The 25,641-nt window shown below is 45.2% G+C and overlaps 1 protein-coding gene across 2 annotated transcripts; it reads left to right on the top strand.

Annotated features, from left to right (window-relative positions):
• The first annotated feature begins 409 nt into the window (after nt 1-409).
• jade2 (jade family PHD finger 2) lies at nt 410-25,036 on the top strand. 2 transcript variants are annotated; one of them, XM_049742743.2, is made up of 14 exons: nt 410-1,097; nt 3,619-3,682; nt 3,858-3,949; nt 7,558-7,715; nt 13,568-13,707; nt 13,826-14,037; nt 14,116-14,283; nt 14,955-15,071; nt 15,151-15,486; nt 15,567-15,731; nt 18,987-19,104; nt 20,445-20,579; nt 20,992-21,137; nt 21,255-25,036. In XM_049742743.2, the coding sequence occupies exons 2-14, from the start codon at nt 3,619-3,621 to the stop codon at nt 21,900-21,902; spliced, it is 2,499 nt and encodes an 832-aa protein (XP_049598700.1). In that variant the 5' UTR covers nt 410-1,097; the 3' UTR covers nt 21,903-25,036. The 2 variants fall into 2 exon arrangements, with proteins under 2 accessions (XP_049598700.1, XP_049598701.1); XM_049742744.2 differs by lacking the exon at nt 20,445-20,579.
• The last annotated feature ends 605 nt before the right edge of the window (nt 25,037-25,641 follow it).

The following is a 25,641-nucleotide window of genomic DNA, read 5'->3' as shown; positions in this document are numbered from 1 at the left end:
TAAAGCGTGTGTGGGGGGCGTTACACAAACACGTGCACACTTAGGTGACTACCCACACATTTATATTAAGCTGTTTATTCATGTGTTTTTTTGTGTGTATAGACGCTTGTTACAAAAAATATGAATGGAAATGAGTGAAACACTTTTTAAATTGTTAAATAAATAAATATGGACCATTTGTTCAGTTTTGGAGTGGCACAAATGAGCACATACTTACACCCATCTATTAAATAAATATTTTTTAGGGGTCAAGAATAGATTCTTGTTTTTCATCGATTCAACAATGAATTATAATACGCAAAAAAGCATTTGTACATTTTGTTCCTCAATCCTGTACACAATGACGTGACTGACTACAGGCTTTCTACAAGTACCGTCAGTGACCTGTAGAGAGCGCTCGCACCTCAGCGTCGGCGCAACGAGGAAGTGCAACAACCGTGCTGCTCAATTCAAAGTACGCCATAAATATGGCGCCAAAAGAGTTTTCAAGCTAAAGCTGCACCGCTCTTTTCCTCTTCCACATTTGTTTAGTCCCTCACTCTTTTTTTTAAGGAGGAGCGTGCAGGGCTGCCGAACGGAGGGGAACGTTCGTCTTGTGCACAACCGCGTCCAGCACCGTGCAGCCGGCCAGAGAGGGACGAGGAGGAGGTGGTAGTGTGTTTTGGAAGAAGCAGAGAAGAGGTGGTAGGGGGGTTGCGAAACAAACTGCAATATTTTTAGGGACATCGGTTTTTGCCAATCCTTTTTTGAACGCTGGTGTATTTTCGTGCAAAAAAAAAAAAAAATGCGACATGATTATTTCCAGTAAGCAGCATGTCGTACCCTGCAAGCCGCTCGGCGCGCACTGAACGGCGGCGGCGGCGACACCCCGGCCCCTCGGCTCCGTGACCTGGAGCTTCTCCATCTCACTTTCCCCCCCCGATTTTTTGTTTTCATTTTCTTTGGATTTCCTGGATTTTTTTTCTAAACTGTCAAGGTGGGTGGGAGGGGGAAGACTCCTGTCAACCCAACGTGGAAGTTAAGCCAGAGGAACATTTACATGTGCTTGGATCCCGATGGTCTCCTGATCGGTGGGACGCCCTCCCCAGCAGAACAAGGTAAACATCGCTTTATTATGTTTTATAGTTATTCATATAGCATACAAATATAATAAGGTTTTTGGTTCTGATGCAGTACTTTGGCATCCTTAGTACGTGTGGGAAGGTGTGTGTGATGGAAGTAACATATTTAAAGAGGAAATGCACGTTGGTAGTGCGCAGGCGCGTTTGACCCCCCCACAGCAGAAGGTAAACACACCCCTTTGCGAATGAAATTCTAATTTTACAGTTACATAAAATGCACAAGTACAGTCGTGAAATTCGGTGTGATGTTCACATCAACGATTCTGATGCAATACTAAAAGTACAGTAATATTGTGTACACGTGACGTCATGAGCGGCGGTTTGGTGTTTCTGATGGCATCCTGCTGTAGTGCATGTGAAGTAAATCGTTCCAATAAGAAAAACATGTTGATAGTGCGCATGCGCGTGGTGACAAGTGTATTTTGGGGGGGTGCGTAATGGCAGTTAATTGTGCACGATTCGCAGCGGCGTGCAACACCAAACTTGCCGGATAGTGAGGCGGATGCAGTGCGCATGCGCGTTGTAGTGGGTTTGTTTGAGAAGTGCACCTTCACAGCCCTCAGAGGAATTGCAGGTTCCTTTGCATAAAGGAGGGGGGGTGCAGTTCTGCTTTTAGGAAGGCAGAGCACGCCACCACACACACTAGGACACACAAACACGCACGTATCTAGGAATTAGAACAACCCCTCTACCAGCACCTCCTCCTCCCGCTGGCGATGCTGCTGCCGCTTCGTGCTGTGCAGATCGAGCAGGCTTTGGAGGAAGAGGAGGAGGAGGAGGGGGGGGGGGTCGTGTATATTTACCTCCAGTTCTTGTGTGGAAGTGACTGCAGCTCCCTTTCCATGTCAAAAGCGCAACAGCTGCTCCAAAGCATCCATCCAAGTGGCAAATGGATTTGAATGCGTGGATTTGATAGTTAATACAGAGCAAAGAAGGGGTGTGCAGTATGTGGCTGGTGGGCCAGGTTAGGGTTTCCAAAGCAGGTTGAATTTTCAAAATCTTTGCAATTGTTTGTGGTTTTAAAAAATGGCTTTCAAAGTAGGGTTTTCAGACTGGCTTAGGCTTTCCAGTGTGGAAGTTTTGGTGGCTGTCCAAATGAGGGTTGTGCGATGGAGGTGCATTGTGTCGGCACGACTTGATGGTGTTCACACTCGCTCCTTCTTGAATCAACTAAAGCACAATCGTCTGGAGGCTTGTTAAATGGTCCCATTTGTGACACAACCCCCCCCCCCTCCATCTCGTCAACCCCCCCCCCCCCCCAACACCAAATCCCTTTTTCCCATCATCACATCGCACACATTCAGTCAAACACGCTTCAAACGCTCACACGTGCAGACGCCCTCCTCCCGCCGAGTCCGAAACCGGAGATGAGTCATGATGTGTGTGCGTAAATGTGTGTGTGCTTCACTCCCCTCCACCCTCGGGGGGGTGTCCTATGTGGCCGGATGTTGTTTACAGGCGTTCATCTCTTCATCCCTCATGCCTTCATCGTCATGTGACTCACATGTGTACATACAGTGTACACGTGTGTATGAAGTGTGCATTTGTGTGTGTGTGAGTGAGTGTTGAGCTGTGATTGGTTGAAAAGGGGGGTAAGGACCACCACGTGGTGCGATGACAGACAGAGGAAGAAGAGGATGAAGAGGAAAGGGGAGGGGGAGGTTCTCACGATTCCGGATTGTACACAGTGTACATTTCCATTTTTCTGCAGGGAAAAAGATTTGCAAGGCACGGGCAGGGATGATTAGCATTTCAAATTTGGCCTGGTTATGATAAGGACTTTTTTTTTTTCGATTCTGAAGTTTGACTGAATAAAAATCACATAATCAATAAATAATCTTTTTTCGTTCCTTTATAACACTTGAATTAGTTCCGCCTCGCTGGCCTGAGCTTTGCCTCCATCACCCCCTCCTCCAGTGGACACTGTCCAAATACTTATGTCCTTATCGTAAGGAAGACAGAGTGAGAGCGTGAGGGATGAGGGACAGGTGAAGGTGAAAACCAGGATGGCAAGTCGGCGTTATGAAGCAATTTATATGCAAAGATTCTCCAGCAAAGTGACTGACCTCTGCCTTCTGTGTGTGTGTGTGTGTTGTTCCGAGGCACGCAGCCAGTCTTGTGTAGCTGGTTGTGCGTTTGCCAGGAAGTTAGTTAATGTGTGTTTATCATGGACGCATTTGTCAGTAATAGTATCCCATGACGACCGGAGCTCTTACTTTGTGTCCTTGTGTGTGTTCCTGGACACTGCACAATGTTGTGTGTGTAACAGACAGCATGTAAAATCAAGTGGATGCAAATTTGCATACAGTATGTGGATAATTTTATTAATGGGCCCATTAATAAAATATATGTTAATATATCTATAAATAGTGAATAAAATGAAAAATCATTTCATAAGCAAGCTGTCACAAATAAATGTATTTATTGTGGACTTGTTTATCTCACAGATGATTTTATTTTATTTTTTTTCCCTTCTTCTTGATTTTTGTCCGGGTAGATGGAGAGCGAGACAAAGAGGAGGAAATATTCGACCAGCAGCAACGACTCGGACACCACCGACAGTAAGTATGTTGGACATACATGATGCACAAAACACATTGTATCGTTAGGTGGTATTTGTTTACACACACACTTAGCATCCTGTGCTAATTGCTAAGCAGCTTCCACATGTTTGTGTGATGTGTGTGTTGTTGGAGTTTTTTTTTTTGGGTTCTTATTCTCAGCATTATGTTGCAGGTCAGGTGACATCGTGGTCCAGGTCGTCCAAGAACGCGGCCGCGGCCACCAGCATCACGTGGGTACGACATCAGCACAAGAAGCATTCCGAGGTGAGGGACAAAAAGTTAGCGCTGCAAATTATCTTGTCAAGCGTGAGTCGGGTTTGAAGCCCGGTTGAGCTTTGCATGGGGTTCCAATTAAGGATTTCAAGCCAAGTTTCAAACAAAGGTTTCATGTTTGGGTTTCATGCCGGAGTTAATGTTTCCAATCATGGTTTCAAGGATGGGTTACAGTTGCCGAGTCAGGTTTCAAGCCTTGCTTAGTGTTTCAAATTAGGGCTTTAAACACACTTATGTTAAACTCGATCAGCCTGCTGTGTCCAAAGTCAATACATCGGTCTCCCGACACAGCTTGAACGGCCGGCACAGTGCGGTGGGGAAAAGTGGCAGGCTTGCATGAGTGGTTGCTTCGAGCGGCCGCCGTGAGCGGTCGCCTCGAGCGGTCCCCGAGGACTCTCAAATGACTACCCTGGTGTAAGAAGCGGAAAAAATGGTCGCCGCGAAGGACGCTTTGCGGCTTGCAAATTCCTCCTGGTTGAAGGAGAGCAATTCATAAAAATAACTCGTGCTCAAAGCAACAAGTCTACGCTAAGCTAATCTGCGCTAAGATAGGTTTGAGTCAGATTGCATGGGTGGAAATAAATTATTTTGCAAGTAATCTTTGGGTTCGGGTTTCAAATGAACACACACACGCAAGTTAAACGAAAAGCCGCATGTCTATAAATTGCTCATCCTCCGGAGTCTTTCCTCGAAGGCCAACCGCCTCGCTGCTTTGATGAAGACCGTTTGGGAAACTAACAGGAAGGCAATGTCCGCTTCTTTACTGGCAGCGTTTACAATTTTAAAAAAAAGAGTATGTGTGCATCATAAGACTGTACAACAACTTCCGGTGTGTGTGTGTACGTGCGCTTGTTTGTGTGTGCAAATTGGCCTCATTCAAGTCTTTGGGGAAACGTGCCTGCTTGCTTGTAGCCCGCAGGGAAGCGACACTTGTCAAACATGGCGGCAACATCACCCTCCGACACACACACACACACACAAAGTATTTATCAATAGCATTTCAAAGTATATTTCGTAATCTGATCTTGGATTTCCCGTACCATTTCAAAGTAGGCTTTTATCAATATTCAAGGTCGAAACCGAAATCTGCCTAGCAACAAAACTTTATTTGTTGTTATCGACTAAGCAAACTTATTTACCGTACAAAACATCACCGTGCACCATCTTCCGCGGTTAGTAAGAACTACCAAGGCCGTGTGTATTATTGTTTCGCGTGCGCGTGCGTGAGCTAGCTGGCTAGCATCTGTTCTCGCTCATTATAGTCTGGTAGAAACAGCTGTACAACGTCATAGCGACCTGAAAATCACAGCAACAGGAATGTCTGGATGTGTGTGAAACATCTGTATTTTTACTCCATTAATAAGAGCTGCTTGGCTGTAGACACACACACACACACACACCTTTGCCAGATTTAAACACGTGTGTGTGTGTGTCGTCTATGATGGCGGCATGCTTGGAACGCCGCTTGCATATTGATTTTTGGTTTTTTAAAGCATTGCTTTCCAAAAGTGGGTCACATCTTCCTCGCAGACATTTGTTAGCACGTTCGACTATTTACACCACGCTCCCAAGTAGTGAGAGAAGAAGAAGGATGGGGCGGGGTGGGGGCTTTGGGGGGGGGGGGGGGGTCTCGAAAGTCTCCTTCATTCTCTGGCGTGTCAGTGACCCACTTTTTTCTTTGTAGGTTTTCAGAACATGTTTGCCGCCTCACGCTCGTGCGCCACTTTACTTCATATTCATACCATGGCACCGCTTTCTCACCTGGTGGCCGAGCTTTTCCCGAAATAGGCTTTGCAAGTTTGGCTTTCAAACACACGAGGTTTTAAAATAAAGATTTGAAACATTACGGTAAATGTGCTACCACTTCGTCACAGGTGCGGAATCCATTTGCGAGCCAAATCCCGGTTTTCCTTTTGAGCTTGTGACACAATCTGTTGACTTTTATTTTCCTCGCGCGTTTCTTTGAACGTTTCTCACTGCGTCGCTAACGAGCTAGCGCCAGTGGCAGGAAATCCGAAGAGGAAATCCGATTCACGCGTCTTTGGCGGCTTTTTGTATCCATTGACGGTTTTTATTTTACGTCCCGGGGAGGATAGAAGTCAAAGTAGCAGCCGCCATCTTGAGTGTGACTCGTTTTATTCACGCTAAAAGGAGCCAAAGAAAAAAACTGATTATTCTTTTCAATGATTAGAGTTGGAAGCGAATGGTAGGGTTCCAAAATAAAGTAAGACAGCTGCACGATACCGCGTTGTGCATTTTAATAGTTGATCATATCGTTTTCATCAAATTCCTCTTGTTGACCTTCCAAGCTCCCCGCGCTAAAATTAGCCTCCTCCGTCTGAGTGGCGACATCTGCTATGACGTTGTGTTGGGTCGCCATGACGATGATGCTTCTGCATCCTTCAGAAGATTTGGCCAGGCGCCTTCATCCTGCCGAAAATGAATTCCCCAATTGCCTCTGGAGCACCTTTGTAACATGAAATTTGGTAGACATAAGTAGACCCACAAAAAATTCTCAAGAAGCAATCTCCAACAATTTCGCCATTTTGGTTTAAAGAGGGCAGTTTGGGCATCATTTCCCGGGATCCTTCAACTTTTCCTAGAAATGTTCTCCGATAGCTACCAAATGTGAACTTTGTACACTGTTGGTGCAAGCCACTCATAGGCGCCCCCTATTGTCAGAGATGCATGGCTACAATAACAGCACTCCCTTATTGCCCCAGACGGACATTAAAATTAATTACCCAATGTGCTGTATGTCAAAGTTGTTGTTTTCACCCCCAGTATTAAACTGATGTGTGTGTATGTGTGGGTGTGTGGATACATGTTTGTGGTGTGTGATGTCAGCTGGCCTTTAAAAGCACTTTGTCACTGTCCTCTGTGGGAAAGTGACTCAGCAGCGTAAAGTCGGTGCAAGTGGAACATACACACACACACACACACACACACACACACACATGCATATAAATTGTGTGTGTTGTCAAAAGCGTGTGTCTATGTAGGTGTGTTGCCTAGTGTCAGTATCGTGTGTGGCGGTGCATTAACATGGATGTGAAAGTGGACTTCCTGGGTTTAAATGTCACCTTCTACCTCACCACAGACACACACACGCACACACACAGAGTCAGAAATGCAGAAGTTGTTTGTGTAATGATTGCCTTGTTGCAATTTTAATTTCATCGGTGTTTGCGGTCAGCTGAGCAATGATGACATCACGTTAAGTCATAATAAGCTTCATTTTGGAACGCTTGTAAGACTTGTATCGCTCGGAGCGATGTTTCTCAATCTTTGTTCTGCCAAGGCGCAAATCTCTAGGCGCACCGCCAAGCGAAAAAATGTCACAAGATAAACTAATGATGATCTCGTTTCTATTTACTCGCAAACTGACATATTCAGTGTCAAGTCTGGGCCGCTTTAGTTGAAAGCTTCTACTGCGTCCAATATAGATTTTTTTTTTGGAGGCTGTTACGATTGATTAAAAATAAATAAATAATGAATACAACAACAACTTTTTTTTTGTTTTTTCTTTGCCCCCTTAACACATTGAAGTTAAAAGTAACTCCTGCGCGGTTGAAAATAACACCAAATTTCTGTTTCAGGTGTTTCGCACCGATTTCATCACGGCCATGAAGCTCCCCGACTCTGCTCAGCTGGGCCCGGACGACTTTTATGTATTGTCGGACCCTTGGAGGCAAGAGTGGGAGAAAGGAGTGCAGGTGCCCGCCAACCTGGAGGCCATCCCGCAGCCGCTGGTCAGGTAAAACCAACATGCTACATAAAAAGGCCAGAAATAGTCCTAAAAAGACTCAGCAAAAAAAAAAAAATGGCCGACTTCCTGTGTCTTTTCCCAGCCTGTTTATTTTTGTGTGCATATGAAGCAGTCGATAGTTGACGAGCCGTCGTTGCGCTCGATCGTTTGTGCGGCAAACACGGAAAGAGATAAATGTGTCTTGCTGAGTGTTTACACTTTGTAATGGGCTCATATCTCACTCGCACGAACGCACGCACACACACGAGCGAGCAGATGGATGTGCGTCCATAGGCGGCAGATTGTCAAGAAAAGACACATGGTCCAGATAAGCCAGCGTGAATGAAGGCGACTTTTTGATGTCGTGCATGACGGAGGGCGCCAAGATAACACAAACGGCACAGCGTGATTGGACAGATTCTCGTTTTTCACCTTGCATTCAGCGTTTGTCACTCGTCCTCCCCCGCTTGGAAATCATCACTCAACTGTGATGATGTAGTGAGCATGCCAGAGCAGCGGGTGGCGCTGTAGCTGTTAGCCAATCAGGAGTCACTTTAGTCTTTTTAGAATTTATTTTCTTAAAAACAAATTTAAATTCCAACTTTATTTGCTCATAATATTACACATCTAGTCTCACTTTATTATTGTCCAATTTTCACCCAAAAACATATTATTATGGATTTATTGGCAGATTTATTCTTCTTGGCCGCAACCTCTAAGCCTGGAATGAAAAGTGAAGACTGAGAGAGGGAGAAAAAGTGCAAGAGGAAGAGTGTTTTGTCAAAGCCAGACGCGCCCGCAGCCCCTTTCTTTTTTTTCTTTTTTTTTCTTCACTCCAACAATTTTTAGTGATGATGTCATTATTCATCATGAGAAAAAAAAATAGGAGGAAAATATGTCAGCGCTTCAGGCTTGACTACAGTGTGAGCAATGGAGGGGGGGAAAAAAGTGTAGCTTTCATTTGTTCTGCTTTTAGCACTTCAAAATGTTACAATATATTTTATATAGGTTGCTGTAAGTGACGTGTTTGTAAAGTCATCCGTGTCAAGTAAAAGGTCAGAAGGCGTGCACCAAAGTCAAAATGAAAGGGTAGAAATGAGTGGCGGTGCCTTCGGGAACTATCGCAGCTGCTGTTTTTTACAGTGTCATTTGCTTATTTGCGCCGCAGCTCATGAAAATCCCTCAAAGATGAAACTGAAGTTTTTTTTTTTGTAAGATCTCTATCACATCGAAAGTACATCGCGCTACATTTTCTGACCGTCGCACAAGTATAAATTATATAATTTATTTATAGGTTATATAATAAATTATATAATTTAAAAAAATCGAATAATGAAGACTGGTTTCTATCTGACGCTTTCCTTACTGAGCTGTTTCGGTGTCCTTCTTACTGGACAGATTGACCTCTGACCCCTGGTAGAGGCTGTGTATTATTAGCCGCTTCCTGTCCTCAAACAATGAGATTTTTTTCCTAGACTTCCAGTTTTCGATTTAGTCTTGTTGTGTAATCACGTGCCGAACGCTGGTCGGCGGGTTCACGGCCCGGAGCGTCTTCCACTTGTGGTTTTTGCTTTCACTTTGAAGAGGGGGTGGAAAGAATGCAGCGCATCCGCAGGCGGCTAACATGTCTCTAAAGTTCGGGATGAATTCATCCCAGTTCGAAGAAGACCACAAAAGAGACGAGATGCGGTGAATAAACACGTAGCTCGGTCGTCGCCAGAACCGCAGCGGTGGGGTCGCGAACCGGCCGAATTGACTTGTTTTCCGCACGACAAGCGGCATCGTTTATCAAGCGCTTCCCGAAAAGTTGGAGCCTGGTGCCAAACCTGATCAGGCTTCATCGAGGGATTTATCTCCAGGTTATTTGGATACGGTTCCGTCCAAGAAAAAAAAAAGAAAAGAAAAGGTGAACGGGTTTAGCTCGGGAGTCTGAGTCACTCTTTGGACACGATTGCCGTCTGCGCGTCCAGCTTTGCTTGTCATTCCGTCGAGGTCGGCCAGCCAGCCAGTCGGAACGCTCCAACTGGCTGCCTTGATTGGTTGGATCTCGTCCAGTCAGAGAAGGGCAATGTCTTCTGCCCGCCACGACTTCGGTCGACGGCGAGCGGCGGAGGATCATTGAGGGGGATTAACGACGCCGCTTTGACCGCTTCCACCCCAAATTTATTTTCATACGACTCCTCTCTTCTTGATGTTTGATACTTTAGCAAAAAAGGTAGCTAGTATCGAAAGATGGCGGTCCTCGACGCTTTGTTATTGCACGCTGGGTCGACTTTTACTTTACAAATCTTTTAAATCGGCACGTGGCATCAAAGGAAAAAAAAATCAAAGCTCGCTAAATTTTATTAGCTGCGACATTTTTTTTTTTTTCATCTTACGGGGATGTTCGCCGAGTCAGCAGCCCCGAGGGAAGCCACAAAGTCTCCTGAGACAAACCTGCTTGTCACTTAACAGAGAGCGAGTTGCATTGTGGGTAGTTGAGAACATTGTGTGGCCTGAAATGTTGTTTTTCATGCTTTTTTTGTTTTTATTTTCTCACCCTCCACCCATCCTGGTGGTTCCTACCACATCCGGGCTGACACATAAGCGAGTACAAGAAAAAATCTGCAGCAGAACATATGCGGGAACTGAAAAAAAAATGTACAATATGATGTCACAGGAAGTCAGACATTTTGGTTTTGAAGCAGGAGTTTCCAAGGTATGAATTGCAACCAAGTAGATAAAATTCAGCCCACATTGCCGGTCTCTTTTCAAAGTACAAACAAACTCGCTTTAAAACGTTTGCCGCAAATGCTGACGTCTTTTGTGTGTAAATGTTTGTGCGTCACCGCATCCATACACATACATATTGTATTGGTTCCTGGAACAACAGCATGACTCATTCCCTTCCCATAGCGGGCCATAAAAGCAATTTACACACACACACAAGTGTGTGGTGACATCATCCCGACCAGGAATTGTGTCTTGAGTACCTTTAATAATGGGCTCTCCATCTCTCTCAGGATCCTTGATAATCTTTTGAAGGACAAACACACTTGAGTAGCACTGCAATATTGTCATATTTGAAGATAGACGGCTGAAAATAACATAAACAAATCCCCCCATGCTAATGTACTTAAGCCTAACCAGTCCTCCTTCACATACCTAACCTGTCCCCACTTGGCTGCCCTTAGTCTCCCTTTGGATATATCCGCTCGCCCTTGTTTGCTCTTTGCTCCCGTGGCCTTCAATCTATTCTTGGCTATGCTAGTTTAGCCTGTCTTACCCCTGTCGCTGTCCAGATGCTGCAATTTACCACTCCATATTCTCCACTTGGCTGCATTTGCCCTCTGCTATTTGAGCCTATCCTCAAATCTGGACGCAGCAAAACTCCTCCCACTGCGTCTCATTCCTCAACTAGCCGAGCGAAAGATATGAATGAAAACATTCCCACCGGCCTTGTTTGCCCAAACGGTGCCCGCATTCTCCCCTCTCTCCCCTTTGGATTTCCTCCTCATCCTTTTGTCAAAGATTATTTGTACAGGCTGCGGCTCCTCTAGAGCAGAGGTGTTAATAAGTCGCTCTCATATCCATGACAACAGGCTTGCTTTCCTGGCATCTCAAGCAGACAAAATGGCAGCTCACTGTAAATTCAAATATGACAGTTATATTTCCAAAATAAAGTTGAAATATTTACAAAGGAAAAAAAAGTCATTTTAAAAGACAATGTGTTATATTTAAAAAGAAATGAATATTTTAACAAAATAGCAATAGTGTTCCTTTGAGGATAAGTGAACGTTGAACTCCAAGCATCGCTCTTGGATCTTACCGCCCCCGTGTGGCCAGAAAAATACTGCAGCCTTAATACTGTACATTGCTGTAAGTGCTCACGTAATATACAGTATGTTTCTTAATACATTTAGCCTGCTTTGGTCTGCAAGCTCGTGTGGGAACAGAGGATGGAGAGCGAGCGTGTCTCTTGGCACACACACAACGGGAGAGAGAGAGTGTATTGGTGTGAAAGGTTTGCGCATAAAAGGGGGATTATGGGAAAGAAAGGGGAATCGCCGTTTTCTCAGACAGACTGTGGCACAGTTATTCCAAGAATGACATTACACACACACACATTTATGATGTTGATCAAATATTTTCCAGTGCCAACATGACTTTTTTTTTTTATGGTGTCTTAAATTTTTGGGGGAAAGGGATTAGAGTTGAAATATTCTGCAATTATTGTTGGAATTTTAATTATAGACGTATTATTTACACTGATTTAATTTTTTTTCTGGCACATAATGCATTTTTTTTAAATTAACCTACTTTTGTCAAATTTTTTAGTTGTAATTTAATTTTCTTAATGTTAAAGAATGAAGGGGGGGGGAGTTAGCCCGCCAGTTTTCAGTGTGGTAATTTAGCGGTGCTTTTTTTGTGGTGTTCTTCACGTTTCACTGTTTTGTGTGCATGCCTTTCCTCTGAGGTCACGTCTGCGTCTGGCGGAGGCATCTTCTAATTGCGCTCTTTCTTTCGCAATGTGCATTTTTGCAGATTTGCTAGCGTGCAACTTTATTTGCTTTTAATGAAGCCATAATTTAATAAGAGCATGTTAAAAAAAATACTTTTGCAACTTCTGCTTTGTTAAAGATGTCAAATTTCCTCGGGCATTCTTATGCGTGTGTCGAAAGCCTCTTGAGGGTCAGACGAGCCCAGCCCACGCTGGGAAGACGTCTCCTATGTCAACACTTACAAGTTGACAAAAGATGATTGTTTTACAAGGAGGTAAAAAGTCTCGCATGATAACCGCCGCCACCTTTGCACACAAAGACTACAAATATATTCATACAGTTAATGCAATGGCTCCTCTTTCCTGTGCTTTGTCACATCTGCCACCTTGCACAATAGAAAAAAGAAAAAAGTGTGCCTTTTTTTTTATGATTATGTAACGCTGCCTGTGTGTGTGCGCTGTATGTAGTGTGGCCTTGGTGATGATTATGTGGGAGGTGAGTCATGGAAGCAATGAAAGTGACAGATTGAATAGAAAGCCTCATTTCTAATGGACATGGTGCTCTTAAATGTCTTCGAAAAGAACATGCAAACACACACACACATATACACACAAAAGTAACACACTGCTGAAATGAGACACTCAAGCTGCACCTTACATAACAGACCATTGTCTCATCTCCCTGCTTGTGTGTCTGTGTGTGTGTCTGTGTGTGTACCCAGTGTGTTATCTATTTGTTATTTAATTATAATCTCGTACTGAAATAGATCAGAGCAGTCTGTTTCTTTCAGATAATAAAAGAAGCTGCAAAAGCGCATTTTAATACCACACTCATCGCTCACTGGTCCGATTGACTTTTTCTGGGTAAACAAATCAAGCTAAGTTGTTTTAAGTATAGACATTACACTCCTTGGATATAAATGTGAAATATTAAATGTAGATGACTCTGCAAAAGTGGTTTTTGTTGTTTTCAGATTTTTGTAACTAGTTGACCTATTGTGGTTGACTGTATGAATTTTTCCGCTGTTGTGATTGTTGCGTCACATGACTTTAATGTCAGTCGAGGGCTAGCGGGTCACGCAGAGTTCCCGACCCCATTTCCTTCTCTCGTTGACTGCCGAGACGTTTTAGTCTGGAAGCGCTGGAGAGCAGACAGTGCCCGGAGGAATTTCCCGACGTGACCCACAAACACAGTCTCGTGATCCCGTGCCAGGAAATACACACACACAGTCTGCCATTTTGACTTCAAGTGGCCATTTTGGTCATTGTGGCTATTTCCATCGGACCGTCAAAGATGGACTTGTCCTACAATTATTGTGTCATCGCTACAAATTTGAAGCAGGCCATTTGAACGGTTGAGATTTTTTTTTTTTGGGCCCAGGTTACTGCCAGAGTCACCGAGTAGAACGTCCAACGAGGACGACCCTTTGCCTCTTCCCGGCCAAGCGTACGGCTGCTACGACTTGGACGACACGGACGTGGCTTGGCTGGAACTCGTCAACCAAGAGTTTGCGCAAATGGGTGAGTGCCCGCTGTTATCTTGGTTATTTTATGACAGTGATGGAGGAGAAATAAACAAGAAGAATTTATTGACACAAGCTAGCTGTAAGATGCTAACGTTAGCCCGATATTTCATCAGCGATGCCCGAGCTGGCAGAGCTGACGATGGAGCGCGTTCTAGTCGAGCTGGAGCGGGTGTGCGAGGAGAAGATGCAGCAGGCCATCGAGGCAGAGGAAGGCCTGGGCATTGAGTACGACGAGGACGTGGTCTGCGACGTCTGCCGCTCGCCCGAGGGCGAGGACGGCAACGAGATGGTCTTCTGCGACAAGTGCAACGTTTGCGTGCACCAGGTCTCCCTTTTGTTGTTTACTAAATTCAAACGTTGCAGTTTAGCATTGATTAGCTTAGCTTGCTAAACTGTTTTGCAGGCCTGCTACGGCATCCTGAAGGTCCCGCAGGGCAACTGGCTTTGTCGGACGTGCGCCCTGGGTGTGCAGCCCAAGTGTCTGCTGTGCCCCAAGCGGGGCGGCGCCCTCAAACCCACCCGCAGTGGAACCAAGTGGGTCCACGTCAGCTGTGCCTTATGGATACCCGAGGTGAGGCTCGCTGTTATTGCTATAAAATAAACTCACATGCTAATGTTAGCCTAGCTTGTTATTGTGCAGTGCTGCAGTGGCCCTTAGTCTCTCTTTGGATATATTTGCTTCAAGTGTGTTTATTTGTGTGTATCGTCACAAGTGGATGTTTTCACACAAGTACACACACACACACACACTACATCTGACTTGTAGAGTTTGGCCCATTTGTGTGGAAGCTGCTGGAAGAGTGTGTGTGTCGGGGGTGTTTGCTTGCGTGTGTGTCAAGCTTTCAGATGATACACCCCCTGCAGCGTTGTGTGTAGCAGCCTACTATTCTACAATGGGTCTCACTTAAACGCACTTACACACACACACACACACACACTCACACACACGAGCTTTGCTTCTATCATCTCTATCAATGCAATTTTTATGAGTTTTTCCTGTTTTCCTGCTGGGAAAGAAACACACAAACAGTCTCTGGGTAACTTCCCTCCGTTTGTGCCAGCGTGTGTGTGTGTTGATGTGTGTGACACATCAGGGTCAATTAGCCGACGGATCAATTAGTCGCGGCAGCGAGCAATCGTCTGTCATGGATGGGCACAGTAACAAACGAGGGAAAACAACAACAGCAATGCAGCATTATGATGAGTGGTGTTTTGAATTGATCCAAAATGTGTGTGTGCTAGGTGAGTATAGGTTGCCCGGAGAAGATGGAGCCCATCACTAAGGTGTCCCACATTCCCGCCAGCCGATGGGCTCTGTCCTGCAGCCTATGTCGAGAGCACACCGGAACATGCATACAGGTACTGCTACCTTAATTCTTTGCTAGCAAATTTGGTTCAGACCTTAAAGCCAATTGATAAGGTTCTTCTCCCCTGACAGTGTTCAATGCCCTCGTGTATTGTGGCCTTCCACGTGACGTGCGCCTTCGACCACGGTCTGGAGATGAGGACCATCCTGGCCGAGAACGACGAAGTCCGCTTCAAGTCTTTCTGTCTGGAGCACAGCGGCGGCGGAACGGCCCGACCCGAGCGGGCGCCCGAGCTCCCGGAATCCCGTTTGGTACCGTACAGTGTGTCCGAGAGGGCCGAGCGGGACCAGCTGGAGCGAGACAAGGTGAGCCAGCGGAAGCAGAAGCTCCAGGAACTGGAGGACGAGTTCTTCCGACTGGTGGATCCCGGTGAGGTGGCGGAGAACATGGCGCTGCCTGTCACGCAGGTACTACCTGATCTCGTAGAAAAACCACCTCATGGAACTCGAACGTTTGGATCAATGCTATCAAAACATTCCTCCCTAAGGTGGACTTCCTGTACCAGTTCTGGAAACTGAAAAGGAAGGCCAACTTCAACCAACCTCTGGTGACTCTAAAACGAGACGAGGTGGACAACCTGGCCCAGCAGGAGCAGGACGTCCTCTACCGAAGACTCAAGCTTTTCACGCACCTCCGACAAGACTTGGAGAGGGTGAGTGGGGGAAAAAAAAAGGGGGAGGGGGGGGGGCATCCTTCTACAGGCAGCCAAGTAGCCTCAGATTTGAGGAGTGCCCAAGTGGTGATTTACTGTCTTTATCGATCTTTTCTCAAACACTTTCTTACCTCTTATGGTGATAAAGTGTCCAATAGCTCCCCAGAAGGCGGCGAGACTTCAACAAGTGCTCTCCAGTGTCTCCTTTCACGCCGTCGCGAAGATTAACTCCGCTCGGGTTCATCACGGTCACGTCGCCCGCGAGTTAGAGTCGATCTATTGACCGCCGGCTCCGCCATCTGGAGTTCTCCCGAGATCCAGCGCCCGTTATCGACGCCGTTCACGTTGTTTATTCCGTCAATATGAGCCGACGTAACGGCGGCCGAGGGGGAAATCCTTATGTAAATAAACGCCGGGGCAGATAAGTCTGTTGAAAAGGTGGGAAAAGACTTCATGCAAAATCCAAGTAATGTGGGTAATGCTAGCATCAAGCTAGCGCCGTTACAAGTGCAAAAGGATTAATTGATCAAATCAATTAATAGCCGTGTCCTGCTTTACTTGTTTTATTAACTGAAAATACAATTTGAAGAATTCAGATTTCCAATTTTTTTGCACTTCTGCATATCGAAAAAGCAAATGCCAATGAGAAGCACGTTTTTTTTTATATATAATTGAGCTAACGTTAGCGTCGTGCTAGTATGGAAAAGGCTCACTACCAAGTCAATACATGCCACCCCCTGACAAGTGGCAATATTCGGGTTGTCATCTTTTTTCTCACCATCCTTCACGTTCTCAAAATCTTGCCCTGAAGACCGTCTGTCAGGATGAAAGTGTTGCATGTCTTTTTTTTTTTTTGTGTGTGCATGCACGTGCATGCGCGTGTGTGTGTTGCACAAGCGAGTTTTCCAATCAACTCTGATTTGTTGGCAAATTGAAAAATCCCCTTCCATTCATCATCCGTGCCTATGTGTGTGTGTGTGTGTGCGTATAAATTTCTGGGGGCTAATGTCGCCCTGGATTAAACACCCCCACTTGCTTCACTCTCCGTCTTTGAAGTGCTGCCAGCGTAGCAAATTGCTCCGTGATGTCCCCGAAAGCATCGGTGAGCTTTTTCGCCGAGTGGGCATTTCGTTCCCGAGTGGTTGCAGGTGTCGCAACGATTCAAGAATGAGGGATTACCGCCATTTGTGGCCTACCAGTGCTAATGCTAAAAGCAATGCTAACAACAATGTTGGTCGACTAATTGTATTTCTTTATTGGGCGGCTAAGTCCCGAGACAAATTCAACTTACTCGTAGGAGAACGCCATTCATATCCATTCACCTCGATATTGTCACGATTCATATTTTCCGTGGTATTTACTGTTGTTATTCATGGCGCTGTTAGATGGATACGACCATTTCCTAACCCCAGATCCGACACGAAATTCATTCCTTTTACAGGCCTCTGGGGAAGGGCTACTTTTCCAAGATGTATTTTAACCACACAAAAAAAAAAACGTGGGGAACGAGATGCCAGATGACAATTGAGTTGATTTCTCTGGTGGGTAAACGTATTAGTGAGGCCCATCTCGCGTCTTCATGTCTGCCATCAACTGTCTTATGTAACTTCCTCGGGTTCAGGCGGAGGACAAAGCGAGGGAAAAAAAAAAACTATTCAATGACTCAGCCTGCTCTCACACACAAATACAGCTCACAAGAGTACTTAGAAGCCGCAAGGCGGTCGGCAAGCTGGCCCGCCCCGTCGGACGGGCTCCAAATGCGAGCAGCCTCAACCCCAAAACACAAACATGACAGACATTTTAGAAATTCACTTCCCCCTTCCGCATTTCTGAATTGCAGTTTTCAAATATCCCCAAAATTCAGTAAACACTCCGAACCGGCATCTGCAAATCCCATATTTACTTTTGAATTCCAGTTTCATTTTATTTCAGTTATGTCTCCTCTTGAGCATCCACCCTCAATTTTTCTCCAGAAATGACATTCTATAATAGTTCTCTCCGCGACTCCTTCGGTATTTTAAGCCGCGCCGTGATAAGGTGATCCTGTAGTGCTTGTGGAACATTTTTTTATTTTGCCTCCCGTGTCGTACTGCAGCACGGCTACGAATAGTAACCCTCATCAATGTCTTTCACCTGTTTTTATTTCTACCTTCCTTCCCGCTAGCTGCCCCTCTGATACCGCGATGAAATAAATATGAGGCTGCGTATAAATATTTATTGCCGCTTGTGTGTTTCCACGGCCTCGGCGGAGATAAATAATTCACGGACAGTCAAACCCTAAATTTGCACGGCTTTGATAAGACAATGGGGGCGGGGCAGATGTACGTACACGTCGCGGCACGCACGGTTTTGACACGGATAGCGTGTCAGTATGCTACACTATGTGCCAGCAAGGTCGAGATGGCATTTAAATGGGGCTTGATGTGATGACGTCTGGCTTTTACGTGGCGGCCGGGTGACAAATGGCTGATTCAACAAGTGACAAATGACTTGTTGATTTTCTCTCTGGCGCCGTTCTCCGTTGGGAACGTTCTATCTTTGCTCAAACGCCCGGCTGTCCGTACGCTGATAGCGGGCCAATTAGAGATCAATAGCGGTGATATTTAAATAGTTCGGGGCCAGCGCACATGGTTCGGTTGCAATGGCTAAAACGGTCGCTCGGAATTAAAATGGCAGACTTTGTGTCGCTGTTCGGTTTTGCTCGTTGAGGCTTGTCTATTAAATTAAATTTGGATAAGATCCGGTCTTTAGGGGGCTTCATTTTCACAAATGTCTTCAGGGGCTGAAAAATGACAGTTTGATGATGCAGAGAATGAGTGAGAAGGAAGTTTGAAAGTAAACAAATGACTACCCCCTTGTGCTCCACCCTCTTGTTATGTATCCTGTTTTGCAAAATGACACGCACAGACACACATTAGCTGCCTAATCAACGAAAGGTTCCGCACATTGTGTCCCGGTTGAGAAGCTATTTTCATCCACCGTGTACTCGCTCATGGGGATAGAACGGGCCAGATAGGCCGAGTAGACCGATCAATCAAGATCAGCAGATAAACAGTCAGCCTGCAGCCAACACACACACACACACACACACACAGATGTGGTCAGAGACACATAATAATCGAGTTAGCGTCATACAATTCAACTGGCAAGTTTCCAGTTTTTGGTGTGTTAGCTGCAAGTGTTTTGGCCTGCACTCAAAAGCTCATTTCAAAGCGAACTAAAACGTTTTGTTTTTTTCGATTCGTCTTCTCCCAGGTGCGTAACCTGTGCTACATGGTAACGCGGCGGGAGAAGATGAAGCACAGCCTGTGCGACCTCCAGGAGAAGATCTTCCACTTGCAAATACAACTACTGGAAGAAGACATGGCCGGAGGTAAAAACAGCTCCATCGGTCCTTGTGGTGTACCCCAGGGTTCCTTTCTCGGTCCCCTCCATTTTGTTACTTTGCTGAAATCATGAGCAATGCAAACTAATTTGTTTGCCAAATATCTATTTTTGTCTATTTTTTTCTTACCCTTCGAATAACCTGGCAGTCGCAGCTCTTGAGCATAAAATTCTTTCCAACCCTTGTACCTGTGATTCAAAAGCAGGAATGGCCTATTGAATTTCTGGGGTGGTATCCAACACAAAATGGCCACTATCACATTTTTCTAGGACACACGCACACACACATGAGTATGAGTATTGTTATGCAGGAAGTGCAGCACATTTACATTCCAACTGTGACAAGCTGACAGCGGTTAGTTTTGGCCTCTCTGATCTGCTCTCGCCTCGAGTATGTGTGCGTGTGTGCACATTCGTGTGCGTGCGTGTCCAACTACGACAAAGGCAGGCGAAATGAGTAAGAAGAGGGGTGGGAAGGTTTATGGGATGGCAGTCCGAGTAAAGATAAGAGAGGGAGGGAGTGAGGGAAGGAGAGGGCTGGAGGAAGAAAAGCTAATGAGCTCAGGTACGAAGTAGGACACACACACACACACACACACACACACACACTTATGCTGCAGTTGAGTGCATCTGGAAAGCAAGGTCATTAATCACTGTGCGTAACGTGTATCTCCCGCATAGCGAGAGAGGGGTGAGAGGTCTTTACAGCATAAATAATAAGAATTAACGCTGCTGCGAGTAAACAGCATTTGAAAGAAAGTCTTCGGAGGAGAGGTATTGCATGAATGGAATGGGCTTGAAATCGTGGTCTTTTTTTTTTTTGCAGGTCCTGCTCATTATTTTGAGTATTGGGAAGCCCTCAGAATTGTGATTTATATGTGCTAGGATAGAGGGACTTAAATAATGCACATAAAAGCTTGTAAAATGGTGTTTGAAAGAATTGCTGATGCAGTTGGATGTGTGCACAGATTACAAGCTGCAGGGGGGGGGGGTCTTCGGTTTTTGTCCTTGAAAAGCCCAAAAGATGATTGCCCCGCTGAGCTACGATGCGCACAAAAGTGGGGGAAAAAAATATCTGATTAAGGAAATTAAATGGGTGACAAAAATTTGGGAGATTAAAAAACAGTCATAATGGAGGAAATGAAAAAAAAAATGTCTTGGCTTGATGAAGCAGCATGTGGCTCCTGATTACTAACGTTGATTAAGGTGAACAATCGTGTAGTAATAACAAAACAATGACTAGCGTTAGCTTGCCAATGCTAACGGCACTTACCCGATATTTACAACCGACGAAATACTTTTATAATATATAATTGTGTCTCCCCGCAGAGAGAGCCCAGAAGGGAGGTGGAGGCGGAGGAGGAGGAAAGCTGAGTGCAGGGAAGGAGAGCAGGAGGAAGAATAGTCCTGACAAAGGAAAGGAAAGATGGAAGTCAGACAGTGACTCGCTGCTTAAGGAGATAGGTACATTTCACGACTCAACTATAAATTCATCAAACGCTATTATTAACATTATTGTCCGAGTGCTTATAAACAAGAGAGACCTTGTTAGCACCCATCATTTGAAAATGGGCTCTGGATCTGTCAAAATGAACATGCTTTCATATTTGTATGTGTAAAAACATGCGTCACATCGTGTCCACGATGGCGTGTTTACCTTCCTGCTCAATTTTCCACCTCCCTCGCCTCTCCTGCAGAGGCATGCTGCGTCATGGAAACAAACGTGTGTGTTTATGTGTATGCAGTTTGTGTGAAGGCTCAGTGGTGTCGCAGGCACCCAAACAGCACCTCCTGCTGTCCTATTCCGCACATCGTTCCTGATTTTATTAATTTTTTTACACAGACTTCACTTTTTTGATCTGTGTTTTGTCTCTAGGTTTGTCCAAGTCCTTCCCATTGGACAACTCGTTGTTCGACAGCTGGCTGGCTCAGTCTGTGCATATCACGGCCGACGACATGCTCACCAAGTGGGCTCTGGGTCCACAGCACAGAGACAAGAGTGGTAGCCTGCTCTCCGACCAGGTGATAGTCCAAAAAGAACTATATCCCACCCCTCTCTAAACCAGTTTTTATTGGGAATATGAAAATGTCAATCATGAGATAGGCTAGATGTTCCTAACTTTCCTGGTTGTCCTGCAGCTGCTGCAGGGTGAAGAGAGTTTGCTCAATCTGATGATGGAAAACTCAATGGAGTCCACGTGGAAGACGCCGCAGCTAGGTCGCAAATCCAGAGGCAACTGCAAATCCCGCGCCCGCGGACACACGGCCACCTCTGGGACCGCCCCGCTGCCGCCGCGGACGCTTCTATCCGCCGGCTCAGGTTCCGGCGCCTCTGCCGTAAAGGCCGCGTGGGCGGGCAGAGGGACGGAGGAAAAGCACGGTGCCCGCAAAGGGTCCCGAGGTTCCTCTAGAGTCCTCCACCATCACCACCTCCACCGTCACCACACCAGGAGTTCCGACCTGCAGCCGCCCATCTCCAAAATGGACTCCTGCCACATCTCTGAGGACAGCGGGCCGTGGGGCAGCAAAAGCGCCACGTCCAGGCTGCCGCCCGTCGCGCCGTCCCCACGGCTGCGCATGTCCCGCCAAGTTAAATCCAGAGGGCGAGGCGGCGGCGGGTCAGCGTCCGAGCCCAAGGACGAGCGTTTGCTCTACGGCGACGGTTACTTTTCCGACGGCGAGCAGGATGACTTGGACACGCGCCCTGGCGACGCACGTAAACTCCGCCTGGCGCAGTTGCATTCCGGGAAGGAGGACCTGCTGAGGCGGAGCGTCATGGCGTCCTAAGGACCCTGAACGCATCGCAGACATGCTAGCGCTCTCGCTAGCCGACTCTCTCCACCTGTGCCCTGAGCATTCTTTGAATGTAGCCACTAGCCTCCTCGCGTGTCATCGCTAGGTAACGAACGAAAATAGGAAACAGGCGTTCGTTTTTTTTATCCGATTTTTGCGCGTTTAAAGACTTCGTTATTGTAGTCTTTGGGGCATTCTTCTAAATAGCGTAACCAAGGCTGGTTTCAGGGTCTTCTTCGAATAGCAGATGGCGACGGAAAGCACAAGTATAGCGTTATTAGCACTGGCTGGTTTACGAAAAAAAGACGCTTGGTCGTTTCCACGTGGATGAAGAGTTAGAAAGATAAGAACGTACGAAAACATTCTTCCTTATTCAAAATTGCGTTTCTTTGCCTGGAATAAACTCTGTGCCTTCTGTCGCACCCCCTCCCCTCAAAGACCCCACTCCTAGCCAAACAATTGCCGACCAATCAGCTGTCGCCCAATCCGATTTATAACAATCAATGCGAATGTGTCACCTTAATCATTTTAGAGTGCCTGAACAAAGGATGTACGGACAATATTTTGCCATTTTTCACGCCCTATCATCAGAGGTGTGTTTTCAACGTTGTGCAGTGCCAGTTAACAGCCTCTAGAGGGCAGCATTTAGCACGTCCGACTTCCTGTTCCATTTACTTTAGCCAACAGATAACGTGGCTAGGCTAACGAGGCTAAACTCCCACGTAATGTCGACTAAGTTTGTCCGACAATTTGTGCGATTTAAAAAAAAAAAGAAGACTTTGCTGTTTTTGTATTGAAGGACGTCTGTGGTTATCTCAGGGGTTTTAAGAAAAATGGTTAAAATAATGTCTCTAACTTGACTGATGTTTTATTTTTTTGCATAAAAATTAAACGATTCCGCTAGCAACCGCTAACGTATCTATATGAATATATATATATAAAGAAAGCGACGCGTGTATGTCGAAAACTTCCACTTTGGACGACTACTGAGCACTCGGTATGGTCATACGATCATAATGCCGAGGCCAATCAGCTGCGTGGGCCCAATTTTTACGTCCTGTATTGTTTTTTTTTTTTATGTCGCTCCGCAATTCCGACACGATGTTTCAAAACGGCGTGTTACTGCTGAACTGATGATCACACACTCATTTAAGGCAGGTTTGGTGTAACAGGGTTTGATGATACGACCAGGCGTCAGCTATCGAGTTTAAGCGTTGCGGACGCTACAAATACGTTCCCGAAGCGTTCCTGAAGCTTCCGTATGTTCGTACAAAACTCCTGGATGTGCCCCTGACACTCCCGTATGCATTCCTAATGTCTCCATGTCCTTTCTTGACGCTCCGGTATACTCCTGTATGCGCTCCTTCCAAGAGTCTTTTGTTATTAATATTACTGCTGGCAACAAGAATGACAATTTTTGATGTTTTCTGTGTAGACAGCAAAGGTCGTAGCACGTAGTAGTGATAAAGACACGGTGGTTATGTCTTGTCAGTGTACACAAACCGCTATCAGACAATATTTACAGTGTGGCGGCCACGCCCTCTCCTTCCTCGCAAACTAGCTTCCTAGGCAAATGTAGACAAGAGGGGATCTTTGCCTCCTGTGTCGAGTAGATGCTAAGCTAACTGTCGTGTGCTACTTTGGATTTGTTGTTGGCTGTGACGTTCAGATCATATTCCGATCTTTTTTCAAATATTTCTTTTTCATCAAGGGATTGTGGTCATGTGACACTTGTTTTAAAAACTGAAATCTCTGACCACATGAAAACACATTCAACAGGTAGCATAGCTCGAAGAAAGTCATTTGGGGAATAGATTTGACAATGGTTAAAGCGTGGAGGGGAAATGAGAATAATATATGTGGACTGATAAATGATTTGATGGCACTTCTGAATAGACAATTTCAACTTCATCTTGTCATCGGTAGCGTTTAGCAACTAAGCGCCGATACCAGGTTGAAATGCTAACCTCATTGCGAGCTTGTACTGTATTTAAGACAACCGGTCTAGTGACTCGCTCCTGCCCTCTTGAGGCACAAAGTGTTATTACAAATTCGTTTGCCTTTGGCTTTTGCATTTTTTTTACCTTTAATCAACTACAATTTTCAGGTTATAAAGCAAAGAATTTCACGCGCTTATTTGTTTACTTAGTATTACACTCTTTAGTTTGCTTTAATCCAGTTGGTCCCCCCCTAGGGTCCGGTTCAGCCAATCAAATCAGCCACTTGGTGACATTACCATAGCAACTAGCATGTAAACCGAGATTAGACACATTATAGACTTGACGGTTTAGCATGTTAGCATGTCATCATGAACGTGTAGTATTTTCTGCCTCGTTTTATTAGATAAAAAGAATAATGTGCATTTGGGAATTTTTTGTCCACATGGGTATTAAATCATCAAAAAAAGAAATAAAAGGGCAGCGTCGAGACGCATTAGAGCACATTTGCAATTTTTATGAACCGAACCCCGGGGGGGTCATGGACCAAGTTTACAAACTCATCACCTGATTCTGACCAGAAAAAGAAAGCACCTCAACTAAACATTTAAAGCAGCACTTAATCCAGATCCAAATCTGAATCCTTAAAAAAAAAAAAATCAATCCTCTGCTGCATCAAAAGCTTTTTATTTTGTTCAACAAATGAATATGAATGTCGCAGGGGTTTTATCCTTCTGTCTTCTTTTTATTTCGAAAGAATGTTGTGCCATTTGTGAATAGCAAAGAGAACTATTGAACATATATGAAAAGAAGAAAAAGCTATTTTAAATTATTTTTTATCTTTCTCTGGCATTTTGTTTTGCTATATTTATTTTCTTGTATTTAGAGTCTTCTTTGTAGGAGGGAGGGACAACTTTAAAAACAAACAAACGTGTATTTTTCCTTAGCGCGAGAAGCCTATTTTCTTCCTTTTTGTACAATTTGGATGTTTGGAGCGAGACTTTGACAAGCAATATGATGATGTCCTTCCTCTGTGACTGTATATCTGCATGCTCTTTGTGTGTTGCCTTAACCATGGCTGCCACCCCCACCCCCTCCCCTTTAAATCCACCCCCCAAAATCCCTTTTACCTGGTGGCGCCCCACCTGGTCCCAGTCCAATAAAAGCAGTGCTTTCTGTGTACTCCCACAACCTTTGCACTCGTCTTCTTCCGCACTCGTCCAAGCACAATATTTCTGTTAAATAATAGTAAACCAAAAAAAAAATCAATACTTAATAAATGCAGAAACCTCTTGCTGTCTCCAAGTCGTCAAATGGTGAGTTCGACTTTCTATTTTCTTCTTCAAGTCACGTGCAAACGTTTTACCGTGGTGGCAGTTTGAGCCTGGAACCGATTATTTCCATTTTGTGGCTGTGAAATAGTTTTTGGACGCTGATTGTCAATTGTCGCTGATTGAAGAGACACGCAGGCAAGCGAGAGACACAAAGTCACCTTCAATGGTCGGTGAGCGCGCACACGCTGAGTGAACATGCTGTGTGCGCCTTCACACAATCATCTATTTATTATCTCGTTATCATCACGGGGTGTTTTTGCAACACTTTGTGTAAAATGTGAGTATTGCTACAGTACCGATCATTTTTCAGGATGATACATATGCTTTTAAATAATCTGTCAAAGAATAACAATTTCGATAAAACAAATTTTATATGGAAATTAAAATTATGAATCAAATATAAATAACGATGTGGGCATGGAGCAGGGTCCTGAAACTAAACAATATAATTAAAAACAGTAT

Source organism: Syngnathus scovelli, chromosome 15, assembly GCF_024217435.2.
Source record: "Syngnathus scovelli strain Florida chromosome 15, RoL_Ssco_1.2, whole genome shotgun sequence".
Lineage (NCBI taxonomy): Eukaryota > Metazoa > Chordata > Actinopteri > Syngnathiformes > Syngnathidae > Syngnathus > Syngnathus scovelli.
The sequence above is the reverse complement of the archived record's forward strand: the minus strand, read 5'-3'. Positions and strand labels throughout refer to the sequence as shown.

Bases quoted from the DNA above. Each gene is read 5' to 3' on its own strand.
- jade2 (XM_049742743.2), top strand. From the start codon at position 3,619: ATGGAGAGCGAGACAAAGAGGAGGAAATATTCGACCAGCAGCAACGAC. The intron at 13,708-13,825 runs GTGAGTGCCCGC...ATATTTCATCAG, and splicing joins CCAAGAGTTTGCGCAAATGG to CGATGCCCGAGCTGGCAGAG. The intron at 15,072-15,150 runs GTACTGCTACCT...CTCCCCTGACAG, and splicing joins ACACCGGAACATGCATACAG to TGTTCAATGCCCTCGTGTAT.